Source organism: Chaetodon trifascialis, chromosome 4 (assembly GCF_039877785.1).
Source record: "Chaetodon trifascialis isolate fChaTrf1 chromosome 4, fChaTrf1.hap1, whole genome shotgun sequence".
Lineage (NCBI taxonomy): Eukaryota > Metazoa > Chordata > Actinopteri > Chaetodontiformes > Chaetodontidae > Chaetodon > Chaetodon trifascialis.
The window spans coordinates 31280041-31302390 of NC_092059.1; the positions used below are offsets into that span (position 1 = coordinate 31280041).

At 39.4% G+C, this 22350-nt stretch overlaps 1 protein-coding gene across 1 annotated transcript; it reads right to left on the bottom strand.

Annotated features, from left to right (window-relative positions):
- Positions 1 to 649: 649 nt before the first annotated feature.
- pde6d (phosphodiesterase 6D, cGMP-specific, rod, delta) lies at positions 650 to 22204 on the bottom strand. Its single transcript, XM_070961200.1, has 5 exons — positions 21957 to 22204; positions 13509 to 13597; positions 10065 to 10190; positions 3633 to 3738; positions 650 to 2333 (listed from the first exon to the last, which is right to left on the bottom strand). The coding sequence occupies exons 1-5, from the start codon at positions 22004 to 22006 to the stop codon at positions 2252 to 2254; spliced, it is 453 nt and encodes a 150-aa protein (XP_070817301.1). The 5' UTR covers positions 22007 to 22204; the 3' UTR covers positions 650 to 2251.
- Between the last annotated feature and the right edge of the window lie 146 nt (positions 22205 to 22350).

Sequence of the window (22350 nt, forward strand, 5' to 3'; positions counted from 1 at the left end):
TCTACAAAGCTGCTACTGACTATAGTTGTCAGTTGAAAGGTATATTTCAATATCTCTGAAATGCAGAGCAGTATAGGGCAAAAGCAACAGAAAATGGAATTACTGAAGCTACATTTTCTATTTTTTCCCACACTGATTAAATGTATAGACTACTAATAACTAAAATAGAAAACTACTAGCCTATAAATGTCAAAGCGGAGTGACAAGCAAGGTGACAGGAACCAGACTCAAAGATGTCGTCATGCAACCATGACAAATGTGTAACTCAAAAAATACAAAGAAAACGTGACTGAATAATCACTCCAGGCTAAACCACAGGGGTAGTTACCTACTTGTACCAGTTAATATCAGTGCAAATAAGCCTTCAAGATTCAGCTGAACCTCAGCCCATTTTGACAGTACAACCACAGTGCCACTGCATCTTAATTCCCAAAGATGGCTTTTTAGGCTGGTTTAGCTGGACTCTTGTTGTGTGACAGTACAACAGCCCCTTTGTGTCTACAAAAAGTCAGGTTTTCACAATATGTTTTTCTAGATGACAATGCATTTTTGTCACTACTTTACAGTGTTCTGAGGGGTCAAACGTGATCAACCCACACAAGTGCACGTAACCTTACTTGAAAGAGACACAATAAAGACCACACACACATCATGTTATTACAACATGACTTTAATCCACAATTCCCGTCATATTAAAACACAAATCTATTTTACACATCTTAGGTAACAGCTAAGAAAAAACAAACAATGACATGAACACAGTGAACTGGGAAGTCAAAGTTTAATTCTAGCCAGAAAATACAGAGCAGAGCTGCATTAAAGACCTTGAGCAGCTGGTAACATCTGGGTCTTGTTGGGTTAAAATTGTTAACAGGTGAACTACTGAGAAAAAATGATGCATGTCTCGGTCTACACCTGTTGATAATTTACTTGAAAATTGAATATATTGAATCTAAGTATAGCTCTGAAAATCAAGTACAAACACATTAGTGAATGTTACAAACACCCTCCTGTTTGCTGTTAAAAGTGTGTGTGCAGGTTTTCATTCCAAAACAATACAGACAATATACAGAGGCAATCCAATTAAACCAGCGTCACTTGTGTTGGACTAGAATAAAAACAAGCACTTGGTCCTTCATCACACTTCACTGAAAACCAATGTTCTATACTAGTTCACATAATCAGTTTCTACAAACTAGACGTTCTCTGTTTTCTGTGTCCCACTTCAGAGGCTGCCTGCAAAGGTGTGTCCTTCTGAGGATTAAAGCTACATCAGCATTTCCAATACTTGGCCTCACAGAGACCACCATTAATAGTGCCTGCATTCAGGCAGTTCTCGTCAACTCATAAAAGTGGAAATTTCAGTGTTGAGTTATTGGCTATATAAGTAAATATGTTAAAATATATCTGTGCAACTTCAATTTCTCTGATAGAGTAATCTTCTGACTACAAATAGACAAAAACTAACCTGTGCAAATGATTTTGGGATAGTACGGACTACAAACAATACCCCTGTTGTGTTCTTCAGATGTATACAAAAGGAGGCTACATTTCACGGAGCCTTTGGAAAAGAACATCTTTATTTACCCATGATGACAAAATCTGTTAGGAAATATAAACTTCACAGGAGATGGCCTCTGGGATGGGACACAGCTAAAAGACATTTTATCTAGTATTTTATGATGAAGACCTTTTGAAGATGGCCCAGGAGAGACAACAAGCTGCATCTTCCCTTGACACTGGTGTGCATTTTAAATGGACAACACATGGAGAACAGTGTTTCTATGTTAAAACAGAAAGGATCAGATAGGTTAAAAGTCTGGTGTTCTGTTCCTGAGTAAATGCAACCTTGGCATGAGAGGGCAGAATTTTAAAAAAGCATGAATCATGTCATTTCAGAGTGGCTCCCTGACTGACTTGAGATCAGTGATAATGTATTTACAATGGAACAGTCTAGAAGGGAAAATGCAGAGAGAGATGATCTTGGAACAGAAGAAACAGAGTGCTCTCTCCTCTTCTTCCCTCTCCTCCCAAGGTCTAGAAGAAGTTTTCAGGTCAACACAACACAAGAGAACAACCAAACACAAAACTCACTTCATTGACTAAGGGACCACAGCTGGGTTTCACCCAAACGTGCTAATCCCAAGTCAGCAATGAGTTTTTTTACTGCTGCAAATTGTAGCTAACCTTGGTAATTTATAGACCTTGGCAGGACGCCAGCATATTGGAAGGTAGATTAAGAGGTCAGAGGTCAGACGTAGAAAAGTCGTACTCTGGAGGTACTGACATGGAGGTCATCATCGTAGAACTTGGTCTCTATGATCACATTACCACTGGAATACAAAGACACATGTCATCATTGACTGAGGTTACAAATCTGTCATTTGTACCATGACTGTCACAAAAACATGTACACTACATAACATTACCATGAATCCATTCATTTCTACTGTTGTGATTGCAAGAAACAACACAAAGTTGAAGGAAATTTTCAGTTGATTACAACTTGTATTTGTAATCATGTAGTTTTCATTCCTGTGATAGTGATTGTAACACTGTACTCATTGAGTAAAATAAGAGCTCTTCAGAGATCTGAGAAAATAGTCATAGCACTTAAATGAAATCTGATGGATCAAGAAACCAGTCCGATAATCCAACAGGTTGGAAACAAACATGTTATTATTTCGAGGTTAAAAAAAATGGGTGCAGACGACTACATCATATACAGGTCAAAGTTGAATCAGGAATTGGGTCTGTAAACTGATGTTTACTGCAGACAGATTGGGTCACTGTTTCACTGTTCACTTTTGTTTGGTCTTCCAAAAGAGTTTGTTTATCCTGTTGTGTTGTGGTGTGGTGTGTTTCAAGCCTGTCTGATCGTCTGACTGCTTGTGTTTCTTGAGCAGTCTGACTTTATTACAGTGATGTCACCGTGTTTCCAGATCTCACTTATTAAATTGAATATAATGTATTACTGATATAAATGATGAATAAGACTATGAAATGAAGACACATGTCATACACATGTTATCCTTTAAACATTCTCTGATTATTTTGAAGATTGTACAAATTTGGCCAAAATTTTCAAAAAAAAAAAAAAATCATAATCATAAATCATAATCATAAAATTGGTACATTAAAGGTCCAGTGTGTAATATAATACTATATCATAATATTTCATTACCTTAGCATGAGTTCTTTTTATCTACAGCGGGAGTGGGTCCTCTTCCACAGAGTCCACCATATTGCACCACTTTGTTTCAACAGTAGCCAAGACCAAACACTGGCTTTATAGAGTGCCACAGCCACCAAATGGGAGGGTGAGGCAAGGACTGGTCAGTTGGTTGAAATCTGCAACCTGACGAGTAGATGCCACTAAATCCAAAACACTAGACCTTTAAGTTTACATTCAACAGGTTATTTTTAACATGTACATATGTTATAAATAACCTGTATCGAACATATACACTTGTTTTTGTACCACTGTATGCTGGTTAGATGTAGCTCAAGGTTTGATTCAAAGTGAATCGCAGCTGTAAAGCATCAAATAGCAGAGATGAGGAATAAGACATTCTGCATATGGCAGCAGTACAGAAACATACAGCAGAAATGTAAATAATCTGAAGACTTACGTTAAAACATTGGCTGGCATCATCTGGGATTCTGGAGCTGCTTCTATCAGAGACTGCCATGTGTTGGTGGAGTTGGGGATAACAAAACCAAACTCAAAGAACCATTCTGGACAGAGAGACACACACAGACAAAGAGCTCAGTGCTGCTCTAAAAACATATAATATTATTACTAGGATATTCCGTTCATTCAATCCATTCCTGGGTTTAAACAGTCTGGTTGTGTACCTTAATGGTCCAAATAGTGTTTCAGAGACATTTCCCTCTCTGGTGGAAACCAGCAACATACTGTAAACATGTTGTGTTGTGTGTGTTGTCCCCTGGGGCTATCTGTAAGCTCACCTCTGTACAGCAGGGCACCAGGGACAACGCTCAAATCATACAGTAACAGAGTAACAGAGAAGTGACAACCCTGCAACAACTTAGAAAAGATCACAGCTAACTGAGTTGTCTGTTGGTGGCTCAGGAAGCAGATGTTCTTAAAAACACTAACATTAAGGTGGGGCAAAATGATGAAGATTTGAAGATATTATAAAGCAACTGCTGTATCTTATGACACATTTGAAGGAATTAAGTGCTGAAGATGTGAACAGAACAAGCCACATCTCAGCACAAACTGCTCTGTAGAAACACAACTTTTGTCTGCTTTATGTTGACATCAAAGTGTTGGCCAAGGTATTAGTCACTCATCTTGAAGAGGTTATTCCTAACATCATTTCACACAGGCTTTATTTAGGATGCAGATAGCTTGCTTCTTTATTTATCAAAAAACCCAAAATACCAAAATTCCTACAATTTTTGTTCATGTTACAGTTACAAAACTTAACATACCAAAAAGTTACTGTTTTCTGATAAACACTGCCTCATCGATTATAGAAGGTGATACAACTTTTAATATTTGTCTGTCAGGCTTGAAATGTTACAGACTTATGATCTTCAGATCTTCAGATCATGACACCTTCTCCCAATACATACAGTAAACCCTTGCTAGTGAAGGTGAAGTCAGTATTGGTGAGGGGGTGTGTCATGTTTCTTTTAAAGTTTCAAGTCTATTTGTCACATACTCAGTTATACCGGTATAGCCAGTAGTGAAATGCTTAAGTACCTTTCCACAATCCCTAGTAGTACCCACACATGACATGACAGACATGACATGGGGGGGGGGGGGGGGGGGGGGGGGGGGGGCTCAGTCCTCGTTCAGCAGCCTAAGGGCCTGGGGAAAGAAACTGTGCTGTATTTCCCTGATGGCCGCAGGGCTGGGGTCATGGCCAATCCTCCTGGCTCTCCTGGCTCTCAGATGTCCTGCAGATTGGGAAGGGTGGTTTTGATGTGCTCAGCTGAGCATACCACCCTTCTCAGAGCCACTTGGTCTCGCTTGGTGGTGTTCCCCATCCAGGTGGTGATGCTCCCACTCAGGATGCTGTCCATGGTGTGGGTGTAGAAGTTCCTGAGCACCCTGAGGGGGAGCTTGAAGTCCCTCAGCCGTCTAAAATGGTAAAGACGCTGGTAGGCCAGGGGCCTCATGTACAAAGACTTGCGTGGATTTCGTGGATTTTCCTACTTCCTTCCTGAGACATGGCGTACGCTCAAATCCAGAAAACGCCGTACGCACAAAAATATCCCGATGTATGAATCTGTGCGCATGCACGAATCCAAGCACATTTCCTTTGTACATCCAAATCGTGGAATTGAGCGCACATGTTGGAGTACCCGACCCCTCCCTGTCCACACCCCTATTTAAATACGCAAAATAACATTTTAATGAGTTAGAAAGATATTAAGCTGTTTAACCAGCAAGAAACAGCAAGTCACTAACTTTAACCACTGACTAGTAATGATGCTGTGAAGATGGGATAGAATTTGGGGGCACACATGCTGAATGCACATCACGGGGATTAATATTAGGACAATTACACAAATAAATTTACTCACCAAGAAGCCACCCATCGTGCACAGAGCCAGCTTGTAGTCTGTTTCCAACCATGCTGTTACTCAGAACGTGTGAATCGTGTGTTAAACCAGGCCACCTCGCTACGATGTTGGTTAATTGCATTTGCGCATTACATATGATCTGTACATTGATCGAATGAAAATGTTTCCTGTTGACATATACAAATTCATAATGTGATGGCAGTTTTATAGCAATGTGTGTGCAGTCAATAGCTCCGATTACATTTGGAAAACCAGCTCTCGCTGCAAATTGCACTTCAATGTTGACCTGTTCAGCTGCATTGTATGGGAATTTGATATACCTGGCTGATGTAAGTGATAAAGGATAATGCCCGATGAAGTGTCCATTATCGAAAGAAATAAATATTAAATCAATTCTTAATACGTTAATGTTGTTTTTTACCGTAAAATCGTAAGTTTTTCCACAAGAAGCGGCTGAGTGGACTATTTAATATCTCTCGTTGTGACGCGCTGCCAAGGTAACCGGCTCTGGCCAAGAACCTACAGCTCGGTCAGCCGCAGCAATAACAGCTTAGGCCTAATCAGTGGAGGGAAGTGAGATGATTGCTTAACGTTATGTTACGTGATACAAAGTATCATTTCAGAGGGCAAGTGCATCTCTTACCGCTTGTGTGTGTCCAGAGGATGATGCGAAATTTTGTTTCAAAGAATCAAAGTCCACAGATAGTTTCCTAAATCGTTTTTATTACAAGAAATATTATCCACCATTCACTCTGATCATTAAATGTATATCAAGTCTATCCTAAATCTGTTGCCACGGTTATCAACTAGTGTTTGAGCGAGAGCAATAATTAGGAACAATCAGGCTATTTGACCAGAACTTTTTTCTAGGTGTCCTACAACACTTTATAATGGACACCCTGCAGCCAATCAGAATCGAGTATTCACCCAGACCATGGTATATATGCGGATAATTCCGTCCCACACGGCTGGCATGGCTCGGCTCAGGGTCGACTGGCACAGTCCCGATCAGTCTGCCAGCTCCCTCTGGAATGCCCCGGTTGCTAGGAACCCCAGTGTGGTCAGCACCTGTATGGGCACAGGCAGCGCATGGCTCCTCGCTGTGTTGCGCTCCAAGGCCGGCCGCAGCTCTGCGCACAGTTCCAGGAGGATTGCCCTCGGGAACCTAAAGTGGCTGATGAGCCTGTTGCCATCATGTGCCAGTAAATCCTCTCTGTCTCTGACCACACGCTCTCTTCGTATTGCACCATTTGCAATATCTTCTAATACTGCTAAAGCAGCCATTGTTTTTAAATGGTATTTTTTGCACCACTTTGCGCATGTTTTTATATCCACTCATGTAATTGCAGACACATGGGTGTGTTAATTGTTCATCAGTGTGAATTGTTCATGTGTCTCTGATGTGCACATCCCAGCATCACCTCTAATGTCACCAAAGGATCAACAGCTGTAGAAACGTGCGTACGCCAGCTATGAAGTTGGTGTGAGGCACCGCACATTTCCACGGTCATTTCACTCTTGATACGTGGTGTACGCTACTTTTTTGTGCGTACGAACCCTTTGTACATGAGGCCCCAGGTCTTTAGTGTTTTTCTATGTGTAATCCATCCATCCATCCATTTTCTATACCGCGTATCCCTTTCTGGGTTGCGGGGGGTGCTGGAGCCTATCCCAGCCGTCAACGGGCGAGAGGCGGGGTACACCCTGGACCAGTCGCCAGTCGATCGCAGGGCACAAACAAACAAGCATTCACACACACACTCACACCTAGGGGCAATTTTACAGTCACCAATTAACCTAATGAGCATGTTTTTGGCCTGTGGGAGGAAGCCGGAGTGCCCGGAGAGAACCCACGCATGCATGGGAAGAATATGCAAACTTCACACAGAAAGGCCCAACCCGGAAATCGAACCGGCAACCTTCTTGCTGTAAGGCACGCACAGTACCTGCTGCGCCACCGTGCTGTCCTATGTGTAATCCTACAAAGGAAATTATGATATTTCCAAATAACAAACCTTACATTTCGAAAGGAGAAATGGACCTTAAGGACCCTTTTGTACAGCAAGAATAGATCCTTTAAGGAAGGCTAGTGAGGGAAATTGAAAAAAAAACAATGAGATCAGAAATGACAAAAAGGAAAAAAAAGGTAAAGAAAAAAAATGGCAAGGCCGGTAATACTACAAATTGTTTAAGCACCTTAGCCGCGCTCACACTTTGGAGCACAGCCGTATTCGCCAACATCCAAAACATCTGCAACCGTAGCACCACCGCACAAGCAGCAGACCACCATGCAGAGGTACTCTGCTTCAGTGCCTGATGACAAATCATCTAAATGGCACAAAGACATAACAGAGACAGTGGCATATCATATAGCTAAAGACATGCTTCCGCTGAGCACTGTGGAGAAGCCAGGTTATAAAAATCTCTTACACGTGCTTTTTTTTTTTTAAAACACACTTGCAATAAAAATATAATTGAATAGTTCATGTATGTTTAGAGTAAGAAGAGTGACTTAAGTTATTCATATGTCTAGGCTGGTTTTATAGTTCAATCAATCTTACTGTACTGTCTATCATGTTTTTTTGTATGTTACAGATGTCAAGTCTACCTCAGTTTCTGCTACGTTTACAAAACACTTGAAAACATTTTATTCACCAGAAGGTGAATCAGCGTGTGAACTTCCTGGCACTAATCCTGCAGAAAAAAGTTTTCAGGTTTCTCTCTGTTTACATTTCTACACTTTTATTTACATTTATTATTTGAGTGTTTTCCATGGTTGTGTTGACATTTCCTTTCCTTTCTGCCTTCATAGCTCAGGGGATTATAATCAGAGGAAGGTTAAATTTAAAATAAAAATGTTTAAATTGAATGTATTTTTCTCCTGGTCTTTAGGCTCTTATTTCAAATAGGTAATAAAAAATATCAACAATAATCGATATCGACCGATATAAAACACTTATATCGTGATACAGTTTTCAGTCATATCGCCCAGCCCTAATTGATGCACAGTTATATGTATCATTGAAGCCAAATGAAACCAATCAATCAATTAACAAAACTTCAAGCAGGTCTTAAGGACAAAAAGACCTGGGCAACCTGCAACTTTCTGCTAATAAATTACAACAAAAGTCAAGTTATAGTTCGTTGCCCTAAACACCTTAGTAATTCACTATCTAATGGTAGCCTACTCTGGACGGTATTGCCCTGGCCTCCACCACCACCATAAGGAATCTTGGAGTTATCTTGATCAGGATATGTCCTTTCACTCCCACAGAAAACACATTTCAAGACTGCCTTTTTTCACCTATGTAACACTGCAAAAATCAGTCACATCCTGTCTCAAATCAATGGAGAAAAAACTGTCCACTCATTTACTATTCCTTATTATCAGGCTTCCCCAATAATTTGCTTCAGATTCTTCAGCTGATCCCACTTGCTCCCTGTAAAATCTAGAATAGAATTTAAAATCCCTCTGCTGACCGACAAAGCCGTAATTGGTCAGGCACCATGATATCTTAAACACCTCATAGCACCCTATTACTCCACTAGAACACTGTGTTCCAAAAATGCAGACTTGTGGTTCCTAAAGTCTCCAAAAGCAGAATGGGAGCCAGAGCCTTCAGTTATTAAGCTCCTCTCTTGTGGAACCATCTTCTAGTCTCGGTCTCGGGGGGCAGACAACCTTTCTACATTTATGAGATGGGCTTCTTCCCTGGAGTCTTTGTGCTTTCTTGTCTGGACCAAGACCTACTGCTGTGGTCCTGCTTAATGGCCACTGCAAATGTTACTATCAATGATCATAGTCCTATTCTTATTGTATACACATTTTTGTTTTAGCTACATAACATCATGTATAACTATATTCTCGCTCTCTCTCTCTGTCTCTCTCAATCCCACATTTAAATAATGTCAGGATGTGGACCACCCTACAAGGGTCTGCACTGTGTTGCTATTGGTACTGCTGAGAAGATGAAATACAATCGAGGAAGATCTGATTGAGTAATCATTGAGTTTTAAGGCTTATCAGGTGCCACAACACTGACTAACCCTAACCCTAACGTTTACATTCAGTATTTATCACCAGAACATGCTGTGTGTATCCTTGAGGTCTAACAAGTGAGTTGAATGCATTTCCTCATAAATCATTTGCAAAGCTGACTGCCAATGCTTGATCAGCTGAATAGTGTGAAACCATTAGCAGGAAATACTATACTATACTATAGACTACTTTAAAAAATACTATAAGTCAGAGTAATTTTTTAAACATCTAAATTTGTTGATTCCAGCTTCTAAACATGAATATTTTCTAGTTTCTTACTTTCTCCTTTGTGACAGTAAACTGAGTTTGGACAAAATGAGACATTTGAGGACAAAATATTGGGCTTTGGAAAACACTGACTGATATTTTTCGCCAATTTATAGACCAAACAACTAATCGATTAATGAAGAAAATAATAATAAAATAAAAAGATTAATTGACAATGAAAATAATCATTGATTACCTTCTAGACACTGTCCTTTGAAGAAAACTTTCTGCTCCAGCCTGAACTTCTCCAGTTTTTCTGAGGAGGAAAAGTTCAGTTCTCTGGACACTGCTTTACATTTCAGAATCTTCTTCGGGACGCGAGCTGAAAAGAGAGTGAGAAACTTTAATTAATCATGCTGATGATGAGACCAAGATAGTTTTGAAAGTTTGTCATAGATGTTCGGTGCCAGAGTTATGGACAACAACTTTGTTCTGGGTAACATTTTCCCTATTAAGCTTTGTAGGCTTCCAGTGAACTGAGGAAATGTGTGACACTGGCTGATTGCCACCTACTGAAAGAGGCCAGTGACCTACTTAAACCTTGACACTTGTTTTGAGACATTCTGTCATGAGATATTATTATTATTATTATTATTTGCATTATTTAAAAAAAACACCAGATAAACATTATATCTTAACAACTCATGCAGTATTTTTAACCATTAGAGAATACCCCCAATTATTATCTGACCACTGTATTGTACTGTACATTTTATTAATGTCTTAGCCCATGTGACCACCCGTATATTTTCCCTGTGCTCCTCTGTCTTTTCCCCTGCCCTCTTGTCTCCTGTGTCTTCTCCATATGTTTCTCTGTGTTTGTTTATGCCCATGGTCGGGGTCACACTTTCATGGGTCCCCGTTCATGGCACAGCTGCAAGAAATCATGTCATCAGCTGTAAGCAATATTTCAGTACCAACTTTCTCTCTAGTCTTCAGCAAATTACTCTGTCACTCACAGTGGTTACTATGCTTCAACTCTAGTGATAATTTTTTTTGTGATTATTCCACTGTGCTAACTCTGTGTTTCCCTGTGCTCCAGTTCTCCTTCATCTGCCAGCCTGCTCATTTCAATCTTCTCTTCTCTCACTATTCGAATTGACCCTCTCCCTGCCAACCAGCCACTGGATCCTCATCCTCACTCCAAGGACTGCACTCTGCTCAGCCAGCCATCTTGTCTTGTCTCTTATTCAAGCTCTCAATAAGAACAGCATTAAACCTTTTAAAACTACTTCCTGAGTCTGCATGCCGCATTTGGGTCCAACTAGTTCAAAACTTTACAGTTAATTTATAATAATGAAATAAAATGATGACATCAGAGCCTGCTTTCTCAGGACATAATAAGTGACTTAGTTCATTTTCAGTTTCTGTTTTTATTTTCAATTTTCTGTCACAGTTTGGTTAGGTTTAGGCAACAAAACTAGTTAGTTAGGTTGAGGAAAATATCATGGTTTGGCTTAAAATAGATTATTTCACATTAACCATATGTTGGAAAGCCTAACTTCTCCCATGAGCATAATTTTGTTAACTAGTTAAGTCAATCCTTGTTGCTCTGATATTTTAAACCAAGTGCTTGCCTAGTGGTGATTTTATTGTGGTGATTCACTGTGTCCCCTTGTCTAAATGGAAGGAGTATTTGGTAAGGGTGATGAGATGGCCCAGGATAGGGTGCCAGAAATTTTCCCTTATTTCCAAATCCCAATATTGGCACATATGTCATAAAAATTCAGGGCAAAGAAACCTCATTTTAGTTTATGATTCGGTCAACACAAAAAAAAGCAACCAGACATATCCAGTTTAACTCGATTGTACAACCCATTGATTTGGACCCAAAAAATATGTGCATGTACTCCAAGTCTTAAATGTATTGTAAAACTCTGTGCATGACCTCTGCATATCCTCATCCTTGTCTGGCATTTTGTACCCTCTGAATCCTTTGTATTGCCTGGTATATTTGTGCTTGAGTGCATATAAAATTTTATTGTAAAATTTGTCTTCAAAGTATAACTGTATATTTTACATTAAATTTTTGTTTTAGATTTTTATCTTTTATATCTCACTTGTATCTGAAACAACAAAGAGCCTGATCAAAGGCCCACATGTAAACTCTGAGCCAGATACAGATCTCAGGACAACTCTTGCTATACTTTGGGTTAGGTTTCTGCCACTGCAGTAAGCTGCACGTTATCAGCTAAAAGACGAACTCAGAGCTGAGTTTGTAGGATGGGTTTCTGATAAAGAGACGGTTACTGTTACTGTGTCTACTGTGTGGTAGCAGCAATTAGGATCCCCTCGGCTTTGCTTTGAGTGCCTTTCTCTCTCTCTCTTTTACTAACCCACACATGCACACATCCATGTGCCTTTACAGGCGTTCACTCATAGAGACAGTGTTAGCATAACTCAGCCTTGCTTGCTACTATCTTCTTCCATTGTGCTTCCCCCACCTCTTTGTCAAGCTTTGCAGTGTTGAACCTGGTGTGACATAGCCAATGATGCAATCACATCTGCCCTCTCTCTCTCTCTCTCTCTCTCTCTAAGATGGCGGAGTGTGTGTGGAGCTGAGAGCGGTTTTGAAGCGTGTGTGAGGTTTTGTGAGAAACTTCCTCTAGCTTACACTTTATTTCTTTCTATGTGTTTTTGTTTGTCTTGGGTTGATTGTTGTCCTAGTGAGGTTTAGTGTGTGTGTGTGCATGTGTGAGAGAGTTTGCTTGTGTGTGTGTGGCGTGTGTGTGTGTGTGTGCTGACTCAGCACTATGCCGGTGTCTGGGGCTGCAGTGGCTGACTTCGAGCATCTGACTTGCCGTCATGCCGTGAAGCTGGTGCCCTCAGTGCCGTGCAGTGTGGAGGAGGCCGGGCTGGCCGTGGGTGAGGTGGTGGGCTGTGAGTCCGTGAAGTCGGCCTCGAGGATGAACGGAGCTATTGTTTTGTTCCTTGATGCTACAGCCAAGGTTAGCGAAGTCGTAGAGAAAGGTGTAGTGATCCAGGACACCTTCACTCCTGTTCTCCCTCTCGCTAACCCGGCTGCTAAAGTAATTATCTCCAACGCTCCCCCGTTCATTAAGAATGAAAGTTTGATCAGTTGGACAACAAATGTTTACTGATTGAAGGACTACTGATTGTTGATCAGTGTTGCTGAAGTTAAATACATGCTATTGTACATTTAAAAAGCAATTGTCTGTAATTATTTGTGCATATGTACTGTGGTGGCAGATGCTTGTGAGGTTTATCCGACAAATGTAAAATTATATTTTAAACACTGGCATTTTAAGTGAACAGCCCCTTTTTTGAGACTGTATCCACAGTTGGTGTCTGGTCCCCAATCTCAAGGTGGTCTCCCATTATTATTAATTCATATCAGTATTTTTTTTTTATGTTAGTGTAGCTATTGGTATCAAGTAACTATCCTTAATATCTGCTCTGACCAGATCCCAACACTGGTCATGTATGAATGTCCCCTGTACCTCACTCTAAAGATGTGTCTTCGCTCACATCCTCAGATCTCAGCAATGTAGCTGATGAACACATATTACCTGAACTGTTGAAAGTCATCACCAAAATAGCGAAAATAATATTTTACAAATCGTTTACCTTTTTCTGCTACAATACATATATTGCATCTCTAACTTTAAGTTCTGTGTACCTTCATGTTCTACTCCTGGTACAGAGAGATCATCCGTTCCCTGCCACAGCACTTTGCCCGTCTCTGCATCTCGAAGATTCATCCAGTTTCTGCCAGGAAAAGGTTAAGTGACAACAGCAAAACTAAAGAATATACAGAAAGAACTGAACTGAAATATCCATGGAACATTAGAGGGAACAGCAAAATGATCAGACTTTAACATAGTCATAACAATCTTTTAACAACATCTGTGTGCTACCACATGTGTGCTATCAACTTGCAATATCCATCACCTGATATTTTAAGGGTTAACATTAAATGAACAAATTTCATAATATCCAATCTGGACAGCTGCTTATTGCTAATTTCTCCTATAAACTGCTTCTAGCCTCGATAGGATATGTACTGAAAAACCATTCTGAACAACTCCTTACTGTACATTTCAAGATCTGAGGAATGCATTGACTAGACATTGTCTGGATAAACAAATACTTAAAACAGATGACTAAGGATCAGGGGTGAGGCTGTGGTGTAGTATTAGTCAGCTCACAGTCATTCAGGTGGAAGACGTAAGCAGAGTAAGAACCTCTGTTCAGGTTAACAGGGAAAGGATAGAGATTACGGCTGCCAATCAAAGGTTAACCAGTACTATTACAATACAATGGCTGCCCATGATGGCGTCAATGGCATCACTACACATTCACAACAAGTGATTCTGTAATACTGGATATTTTGCAGGACAGTCATCAAAAATACATTGATATCTGTGCAGCAAAATGTGAAAATCCATTACATTATGAAACATTTTCACTTTGAACACAGTTTACAACCAGCTAAGACAGAACAGAAACAAACTTCCAAAATGAGTCTCACATTTTCCATCATTTACATGTCAAATACAGTTAAAAAGTAGCTATCACATGACAACATACTATGATATTACCATATTCCTATACCAATTAGGAGGTGGCCAATCAATTCATACTTTTGATATTTTTTTGGCAAATTTTAACAAATTAGCACAGATAGTTTATAAGCTAATAAGGAAAACAAGTGTAACCTTTCTGTCCAGTTATTTCCCTGTATTGAAGGTCATCTACTACCTCCATCTCCACCAGTTCCTAACAAAATAGTTAGAGGTAACAGGGAGCTGGGTTAAAACAGAAATTCAGTCAATAATGACATTTTAGCTACTACGACTACCACCTATGACAATGGTACATCTTAGCTGCTCACATATATGCAATATAACATTTTGAAGATTTTTTTTACTGCAGCTCTTAATTAAAGTACTTGATGAGTAATGACAAGTTCTTTAAATTGTCACATTTTTTGTTGAATGTACATGTATCTTGTAATCAAATCTATACACAATTTCAGACACCTCACTGACAGTTGTCCATGAGACAGAGCTATGTTTAGAAGGACTAAAAACCAACTAAAAAGACAGAGTAGTAGTTGATGCTGGCTGCTAACTGTCCCTTCAGTCTGTCAGTTGGTCAGCTGCTCCTGACCTCCACACTCACTATAACAACAATACAACTGCCAATCACAGAGCCTGTGAGGACCTAGTCACTGTTCATTACAGCTTCTCATGCTGTAGCTTCATTGTCACTTTAACAACACACATGGGGCCATGTTTACTAAAAGTCTGTAAGGGCACCAGTGCATCAGCATGCATAAAATTACTACTTCTGATTTATTTACATGCACACACCATTCTAACTATGGAAAACAGGAAAGGAAATTTTTGAACAAAATATACAGAATTTCAGGAACGACTCTGTTCAGGCACAAAACAGAGACGATGACACCTTAAACTGACCACTTAAACCGATTTAGCCCAAAGGTGTGTAATGCCAAGGAGAGATCGCTGCTCTAGCAGTGGAAAATAGTCATGTAAAGGACTGTATCCTGTGTCATGTCAAACTGATTCATTTTCATTTTTTAATCTTGTGTGTTAATATGGTTGTCACTACAGCTTCTGCTAACTAAACTTTGCGTTGAGGTTTTGGCCAGTTTTGAAATTCAATATTGGTTTTGGGCCAATGGCTAGGGATATGTAGTACTGTAGTAATGATCAGGCTATGCCTTTTTTTTACCATGTGTGTTTAAACCAGTACAGTTTTACAGAGGAACTGTTTGTGGGATGAACCCCCAAGAAACAACATAAATTCATTAAAACATGAGTAGCATTGAGAAAATGTTTGACTTTGTGGCAAACAGCAGTGTACACTGATACCAACTGATGTTGAGAGGTAAATTTTATCTTTGGATATTACAGCCCTTGATCTAGAAGACTGTCCACTTAGCATCCTGTCACATTCAGATACTACTTAGTGTCACACACATTCAGCCCTACCATCTGTGAAGCCCTTCATCCCACCTTACAACCACCATCAACTGCCTCAAAACTCACAGATTGTAAAGCTCCAGGACTCTTGTCATGTTTGCATACTGTTAAAATAAAGATGCATAGGGATTACTAATAGACACAGCAAACTGAAATTTGTCTTACTCACTGCAAGACTCTGTTTTTTCATCTGCATCAAAGTCGACAGGGATAAATATGCTCCTACTGCAATAAATGTCTCTAAAAACGTCTTGTATGTGGGTTTTCATTTTTATCTCAAACAAGTAAAATATTTTTGTAGTTTTAAACTTTATATTTTATTTAATTACATGTCCTCTTCTTAGAATGTTTATGGCTGTACGGTGGCGCAGCAAGTAGTGCGCATGCCTCACAGCAAGAAGGTCGCCGGTTCGATTCCCGGGTCAGGCCTTTCTGTGTGAAGTTTGTATGTTCTTCCCGTGCATGCGTGGCTTCTCTCCGAGCACTCCGGCTTCCTCCCACAGGCCAAAAACATGCTCATTAGGTAATTAAAATTGCCTCTAGGTGTGAGTGTGTGTGAATGCTTGTTTGTTTGTGCCCTGCAATCGACTGGCGACCGGTCCAGGGTGTACCCCGCCTCTCACCCGTTGACAGCTGGGATAGGCTCCCCCCGTGACCCCGAAAGGGATAAGCGGCATAGAAAATGGATGGATGGATAGAATGTTTATATGAAAGCCCAAAGTATGGGACAGGTATAATTACCAATAATCACTACTCAGCTCGTGAATCAGCCAGGGTGAACTGATGTGGACAAAAGAATAAATTACATATTTGGTTAGCTATTATTATAAAAGGGAAAAAATTAATAGAAGGAAGGTTAAATATTGCATTTTAAATATTCTATATTTTCCTCAATATACTATTATAATACATCTTTATAATAGGCAACTTTGTAGCAGTTTCATTATTCAGTTGACATTATGATGATTTAAAAATCAATGTTCCAACTGTCTTCACATTTATGTACTCAAATATGAAATTCTACTTTATGATAGACGACTAATTTGTGGAGTTCAAAGTGAGTGAGTGTTGCTTTAAGGGGCTTCTGAAAAAAAAAAAGCCAATGTTTATTTATTTATTTATTTTTTTATTAAATTTAGGGGAATCTAAATTGTCATAACACGCTGGGGTGACTATGTCACTCGGCTGGCCTGGAAACCTCAGGATCCCCCGGAAGAGCTGGGGGAAGTGTCCAGGGAGAGGGAAGTCTGGGCGTCCCTGCTCAGACTGCCTGCCCCCCCCCCCCCCCCCCCCACGACCCAGCCCCAGATAAGCGGGAGAAAATGGATGGATGGATGGATAAATTGTCATATATTATCACTAAACACTCATCACATATTGGGAGCTTTAATCCATGTCTATGCTGTACTGGCCTTCAGACAACACCCTTACAGGTCAGATCCCACTGACAGTGGAGCTCCACCACCTCCACCATACCCCAAATCTTCCTCTGGCTTTCTAATTGGTGTGCTGAGTTGAATGGTTTCTCTAATCCTCTCAAGTCTAACTAAATCCCCTACATCTAACTAATCATCCTCCACACCTTCCAGAATAATCCAGGCCACACTAAATGTCTGTCTCATTGATGGTCTTTTAACAGGTTACAGACTGGTTTAATTTAAAGTTTAAGTGGCAGTTTAGGTATTCAAGTGGCAGTTTAACCTGCCACTGCAAAAAAAATAAGTAAATACATAAAGCATCATTTTAGCAGGACATCCATAACTGCAGTAGGCAAAAGAAGTAGGCAAGTTGTTCAGCTTTAGGAAGGAAAAACATCAGCCAAATAAAATGTTCACACATTCTTTCCCAAATAACTTTAAACAAAAAACAAAACACTAAACAAAAAAAATCTTGTCTTGTTGATTTAAGCTCCAACAATATCATACCATAGCCTCCTCAGGCATGGCTGCCATTTGTGTATTTGTAAACCACCAGGGTGCCCGCATAAATCTGTCAGAACACCAGTGCGCGCACACACACACGCACAAGTTAATGAGCCCCCAGTGAAACGTTGCTGTCACTGTTTTGTCTGCATAAAGATTCATTAATGGCTCAAAGAACAAGTAGCTTCCCAACCATAAACTCTACACAATATATTGACAGCCCCAGCACACCTATTTAACAGATATATGTACGTTTTCAATTCATACCAAATTACCACAGTGCTGTTTGTTTGGGATGAGTATTCATTTTACAATTATATGAAATGTTTGGTGTTTTCAACTGATAAATGAATAATAAATAAATACCATTCATTATTTCCCTGTGAATGGTTAATTAAGCAGCTAAATAACACCATCCATCCATCTATTTTCTATACCGCTTATCCCTTGTGGGGTTGCGGGGGGGCTGGAGCCTATCCCAGCTGTCAACGGGCGAGAGGCGGGGTACACCCTGGACCGGTCCCCAGCCGATTGCATGCTAAATAACACATTTTTCTGATAAGTAAGGGTCAATACAGAGTCTTTTCTTACACAGATTATCGATTAAAATAGCAATACAATTTAAAATTTGTATTTTGCCTTTGACCTATAGCTAATATCAATCAATCAATCAAACTTTATTTATAGAGCACTTTTCATACAAAAGAGCAGCCCAAAGTGCTTTACATAAAAGCAATACAACAAATAATAGACACAAGAGATACACATACGTACGCACACACACACACACACACAAACACACACAAACAAAATTAAAAACACTGAGGAAATTAAGAAAAACTGAAAACTGAGGAAAACTGAGGAAAACTGAGGAAACGCTATCCCACACTCGGCACTTTGAAGTGTCATTGTCACTATTGTCACAAGTGTCACTAATAAACCAAAAGAACAACGGAACACATTTGTAAGTATATTTTTTCAAATGCATTATTAAATTAAATATTGTGTGTACTTAAAACCACCTCTAATCCAGAGTACATACCTAGTGATGCATATGTCCTTAGAGCTTTTTTCAACAAGAAGTTCTAGCGTTATTGGCAGAACTTTGTTGAGTAAAATGTCTGACAAGCATCTTATGTTTAGATTACTGTATTTGGATTCCTTCTTTTCATTGTCATTTTGAATGAAAAACAATGGCAAATGGTCATCTTACATATGATATCTTACATTTGTATATCTTACAAATACTTTTGACAAAGTATTTAACAGTGCATAAGGCACATTATTAGCAAATAGCACCATTGCATTAAGTATAGCATGTTGCAGTGTGCTGCTTCTTATTCTAGAAAGTATTAGTAGGGCTAATTGAGTCCTATGTGGTCACATAAGAACACAGTCCAGGCAGTAATATGGAAAGCATCAGCCTGCCATAACTGTCCACCCACACACAGACACACAATCACTGTTACAGTTTGCGTTTTGTAACAAAATAAAGATAAAAGATAAGATAAAAATTAAAAACACAATATTCCTTGGTAGATGGCACTTGGCAAATGTGGGACTTGCAGTAGCAGTAGGGGACATGATAATATGACAAATTTTGCCAAACTAGATGGATGTAAACTGGTCATATACAGTTACAATATAGGTCATGCAGATCCTTGTAGAACCATGCGGCCTATCAGATGTGGAAAGTATCATTTGGGATTCAGTATGTCACAACCACTGTCCAAGGTGTGGAACCTGGGACCTCCAGGCAATTGATTCACTGATAGGCAGGGTTTCTGCTGCAAACTCTGACAATGTACCATTTTGAACAATGATAATGTTTGCTGTTACAAACATAGAGTAGGATTTTTTTCAGAAACCTTGGCTGTAAATTCTGATGTTCATTTTTTTGGATAGCACACCTTTGCATTATTGTGCAGTGAGGCAAGCCTAGTCTCTACCTTACCATACTGTTCTGATGTCTAGAAGGGCTGGCCCTATGGCGTTATAAGTTGCACAATAAATGGCTTCAGCTTACACCTTCCTCTTTGAAATTTTATGATGCATTTTTCCATTTTGACTTGAATTTGATTAAATTGACTTACTTTCATTTTTTGTTTCACCACTACTACTACTACTACTACTACTACTACTACTATATTATTATTAAATTAGATTCAATTAGATTAAACTTTATTGTCATTGCACCAAGTGTAAGTACTGAGACAGCAAAATACAGTTTAGTATCTAACCAGAACTGCAAAAAGCAGTAAAGTGCACAGTATGTATGTATGTGATGAGGTAATATAAAAATAAACAATAAGGGATAGATATGATATGTATATATACAATATGAACAGTTTGTACATGAGCAGCAATTAGAGTAGGTATTGCAGGTATAAGTATTATATATATATAGATGTATATAGTGTATGTGTAAGTAAAAGTAAAGCTAATAGTAAGTTATATACTGAATAAACAGCTGGAGGTATGATGTGAATACAGTGTATAGAGTACAGATCTAATATGTACAATATAGACAGTAGTATAAATATGAATGGGTATGTGAGAACATACAGTAGATGTGCAGGTAAGTGTCTGTGCAGTATTGCAGCAGTAGTGTGAGCCAGCATGCCATGCATTGTACTGTATTGTACTGGCCTTTAAAATATATCACAACAGTAAACCATATGCCCCATCAAAATAATATATAATAAGTAAAAGCATGTACTGGAGGAGGTAGAACAGTTGCACTGTTTACAGTGAAAAACACAACTGCTTTACCCAGAACACCAAGTCATTTTGCATCATTAAACAGCAAGATGTCTACTGACAACAACAGTATAGGGGCCACTGTCAAGAAGACCCACCAGACACAAAAGTGTCTTAAGGCTAAGATGGACCCAGACTATCACCTTACAGTGGGACTATGATTAACTTCACCTAACGATGCTTTTGGTAAACAGAGCCCTCATCACTTAAATAGAGAATATGAGCATTCCAATGTCATGAAAACTTAGGCATTTGGTTGTCAACGCAGAGGACAACCAAGCTTAACGACCTGCTTTTTAACAAATACACTGATAAGCAGGAATGACAAGGTGGCAGTGGAAAGTCAGTGCCCAGCTTAATGGAAAAGTAGATGGCTAATGGATATAATTGCATGACATTTTTTCTCTAGTCATTTTCTCCAAAGCACATAGGTTGTAAACATTTAAGTAGTGAAAACTGTAGGTATTGAAATTAATTGTAACAAAATCAAAACTTTTGTTTTTTCCTGCAACCTACAAATCTAAATATAAAAAATATGTGTAAATACAGCTGGCAAGTCAGAGCTGAGTAGTATATTGAGCTGGCAACTGATGTTTGGAAAGCCCTTAATGAACACCATCAGAGTACATGTTTTGTCATATTTGTTTATCTGACCATGAACACACTAGTAACAGTTTAAAGTGCTATGATAACAAATGACTGCTGCATCAGTAATAACGTAAAGAGCAAGAAACCAAGTGTGCTTCCTGGCGACTTACGGAGGCATACCATACAAACACAACATTGTAAGTTTAACTGAATGGAAATTGGTAGTAAGTATTTATAAAGCACAAGTGACAGGAAAACACATTCAGAATACGCACCTGGATTTCACAACTCCCAATATGTAGCCATCATGACCTAAAGCAAACTAGCCAAGTTAACGGTACATAACACTTGGAACATTTCTGCTTTTAACTTTCAGCTAAGAGCTTTCTAATTGTAAATGAAAGCTTTAAAAAAATATCAATTTGCAACAGCCTGCGCCAATTTAACATTAACGCTACTTCCATCGTATGACACCGCTGCTATAGCTAATGTTATGGGGTATTTAACGTTACAGCTGTCGCACCAGTCGCACTGAACAGTCAGCCAGGCAGGTTAGCCAGGGCTAGGCCACTCATTTTGGCTGACAGGCCTAGCTAAGTTCGTAACAAAAGAAACATTTCCTTCTGTCACATCGAAAAACATCAGCTAGCAGACGAAACTGACAGGTTAGCAACAGCTGCTAACCTTACTGTACCACAAACCCTAACCCAACTACAGTCACGATGTTACTACCATCTTTTTAATGTTCGATGACGCTGTCTAGTAATAGCGAGTACAAGCTGTTAGCATATTACCATGGGTCAAAGCTTCGCACATCACATACCCGGCTCCACGGCAAAAGGATACAGTTTGAAGCCCTTCAAAATCTCCTTGGCCCTGTCTTCGTCTGAAGACATTTCAGATATCGTCTGTTTTCGTTCCTTAACGTTACAGAAAACACAGGATCCGTTGAAATAACAAAGCTGCTGTTAATGTTAGCTTAACTAGTTAGCTACCAATAGTGGCTGAATTAAAATAGCATAAACTCTGCGTACTTAACCGTATACTGTTGGACTGCAGGTCAAATCTGATCCGATAAGGCAATCAGCTTAATATACCCAGCTAACTAACAGACAATTAGTTTAGCCAGTGAAAGACACAGGCTAACTGTTAACAACCAATCATAGATCGAGAATGAGTAGCATGGGTGGGAGTAAAAAGGATAGAGACGCGTCACCAGGGGCAACGCCGCACAATGAAG

Coding starts and splice junctions, on each gene's coding strand:
- pde6d (XM_070961200.1), bottom strand. CDS start 22,006: ATGTCTTCAGACGAAGACAGGGCCAAGGAGATTTTGAAGGGCTTCAAA. Junction 10,191..13,508: donor ACCAGGAGTAGAACATGAAG/GTACACAGAACT, acceptor CTCTCTTTTCAG/CTCGCGTCCCGAAGAAGATT. Junction 3,739..10,064: donor CAAAGGACAGTGTCTAGAAG/GTAATCAATGAT, acceptor CTCTCTGTCCAG/AATGGTTCTTTGAGTTTGGT.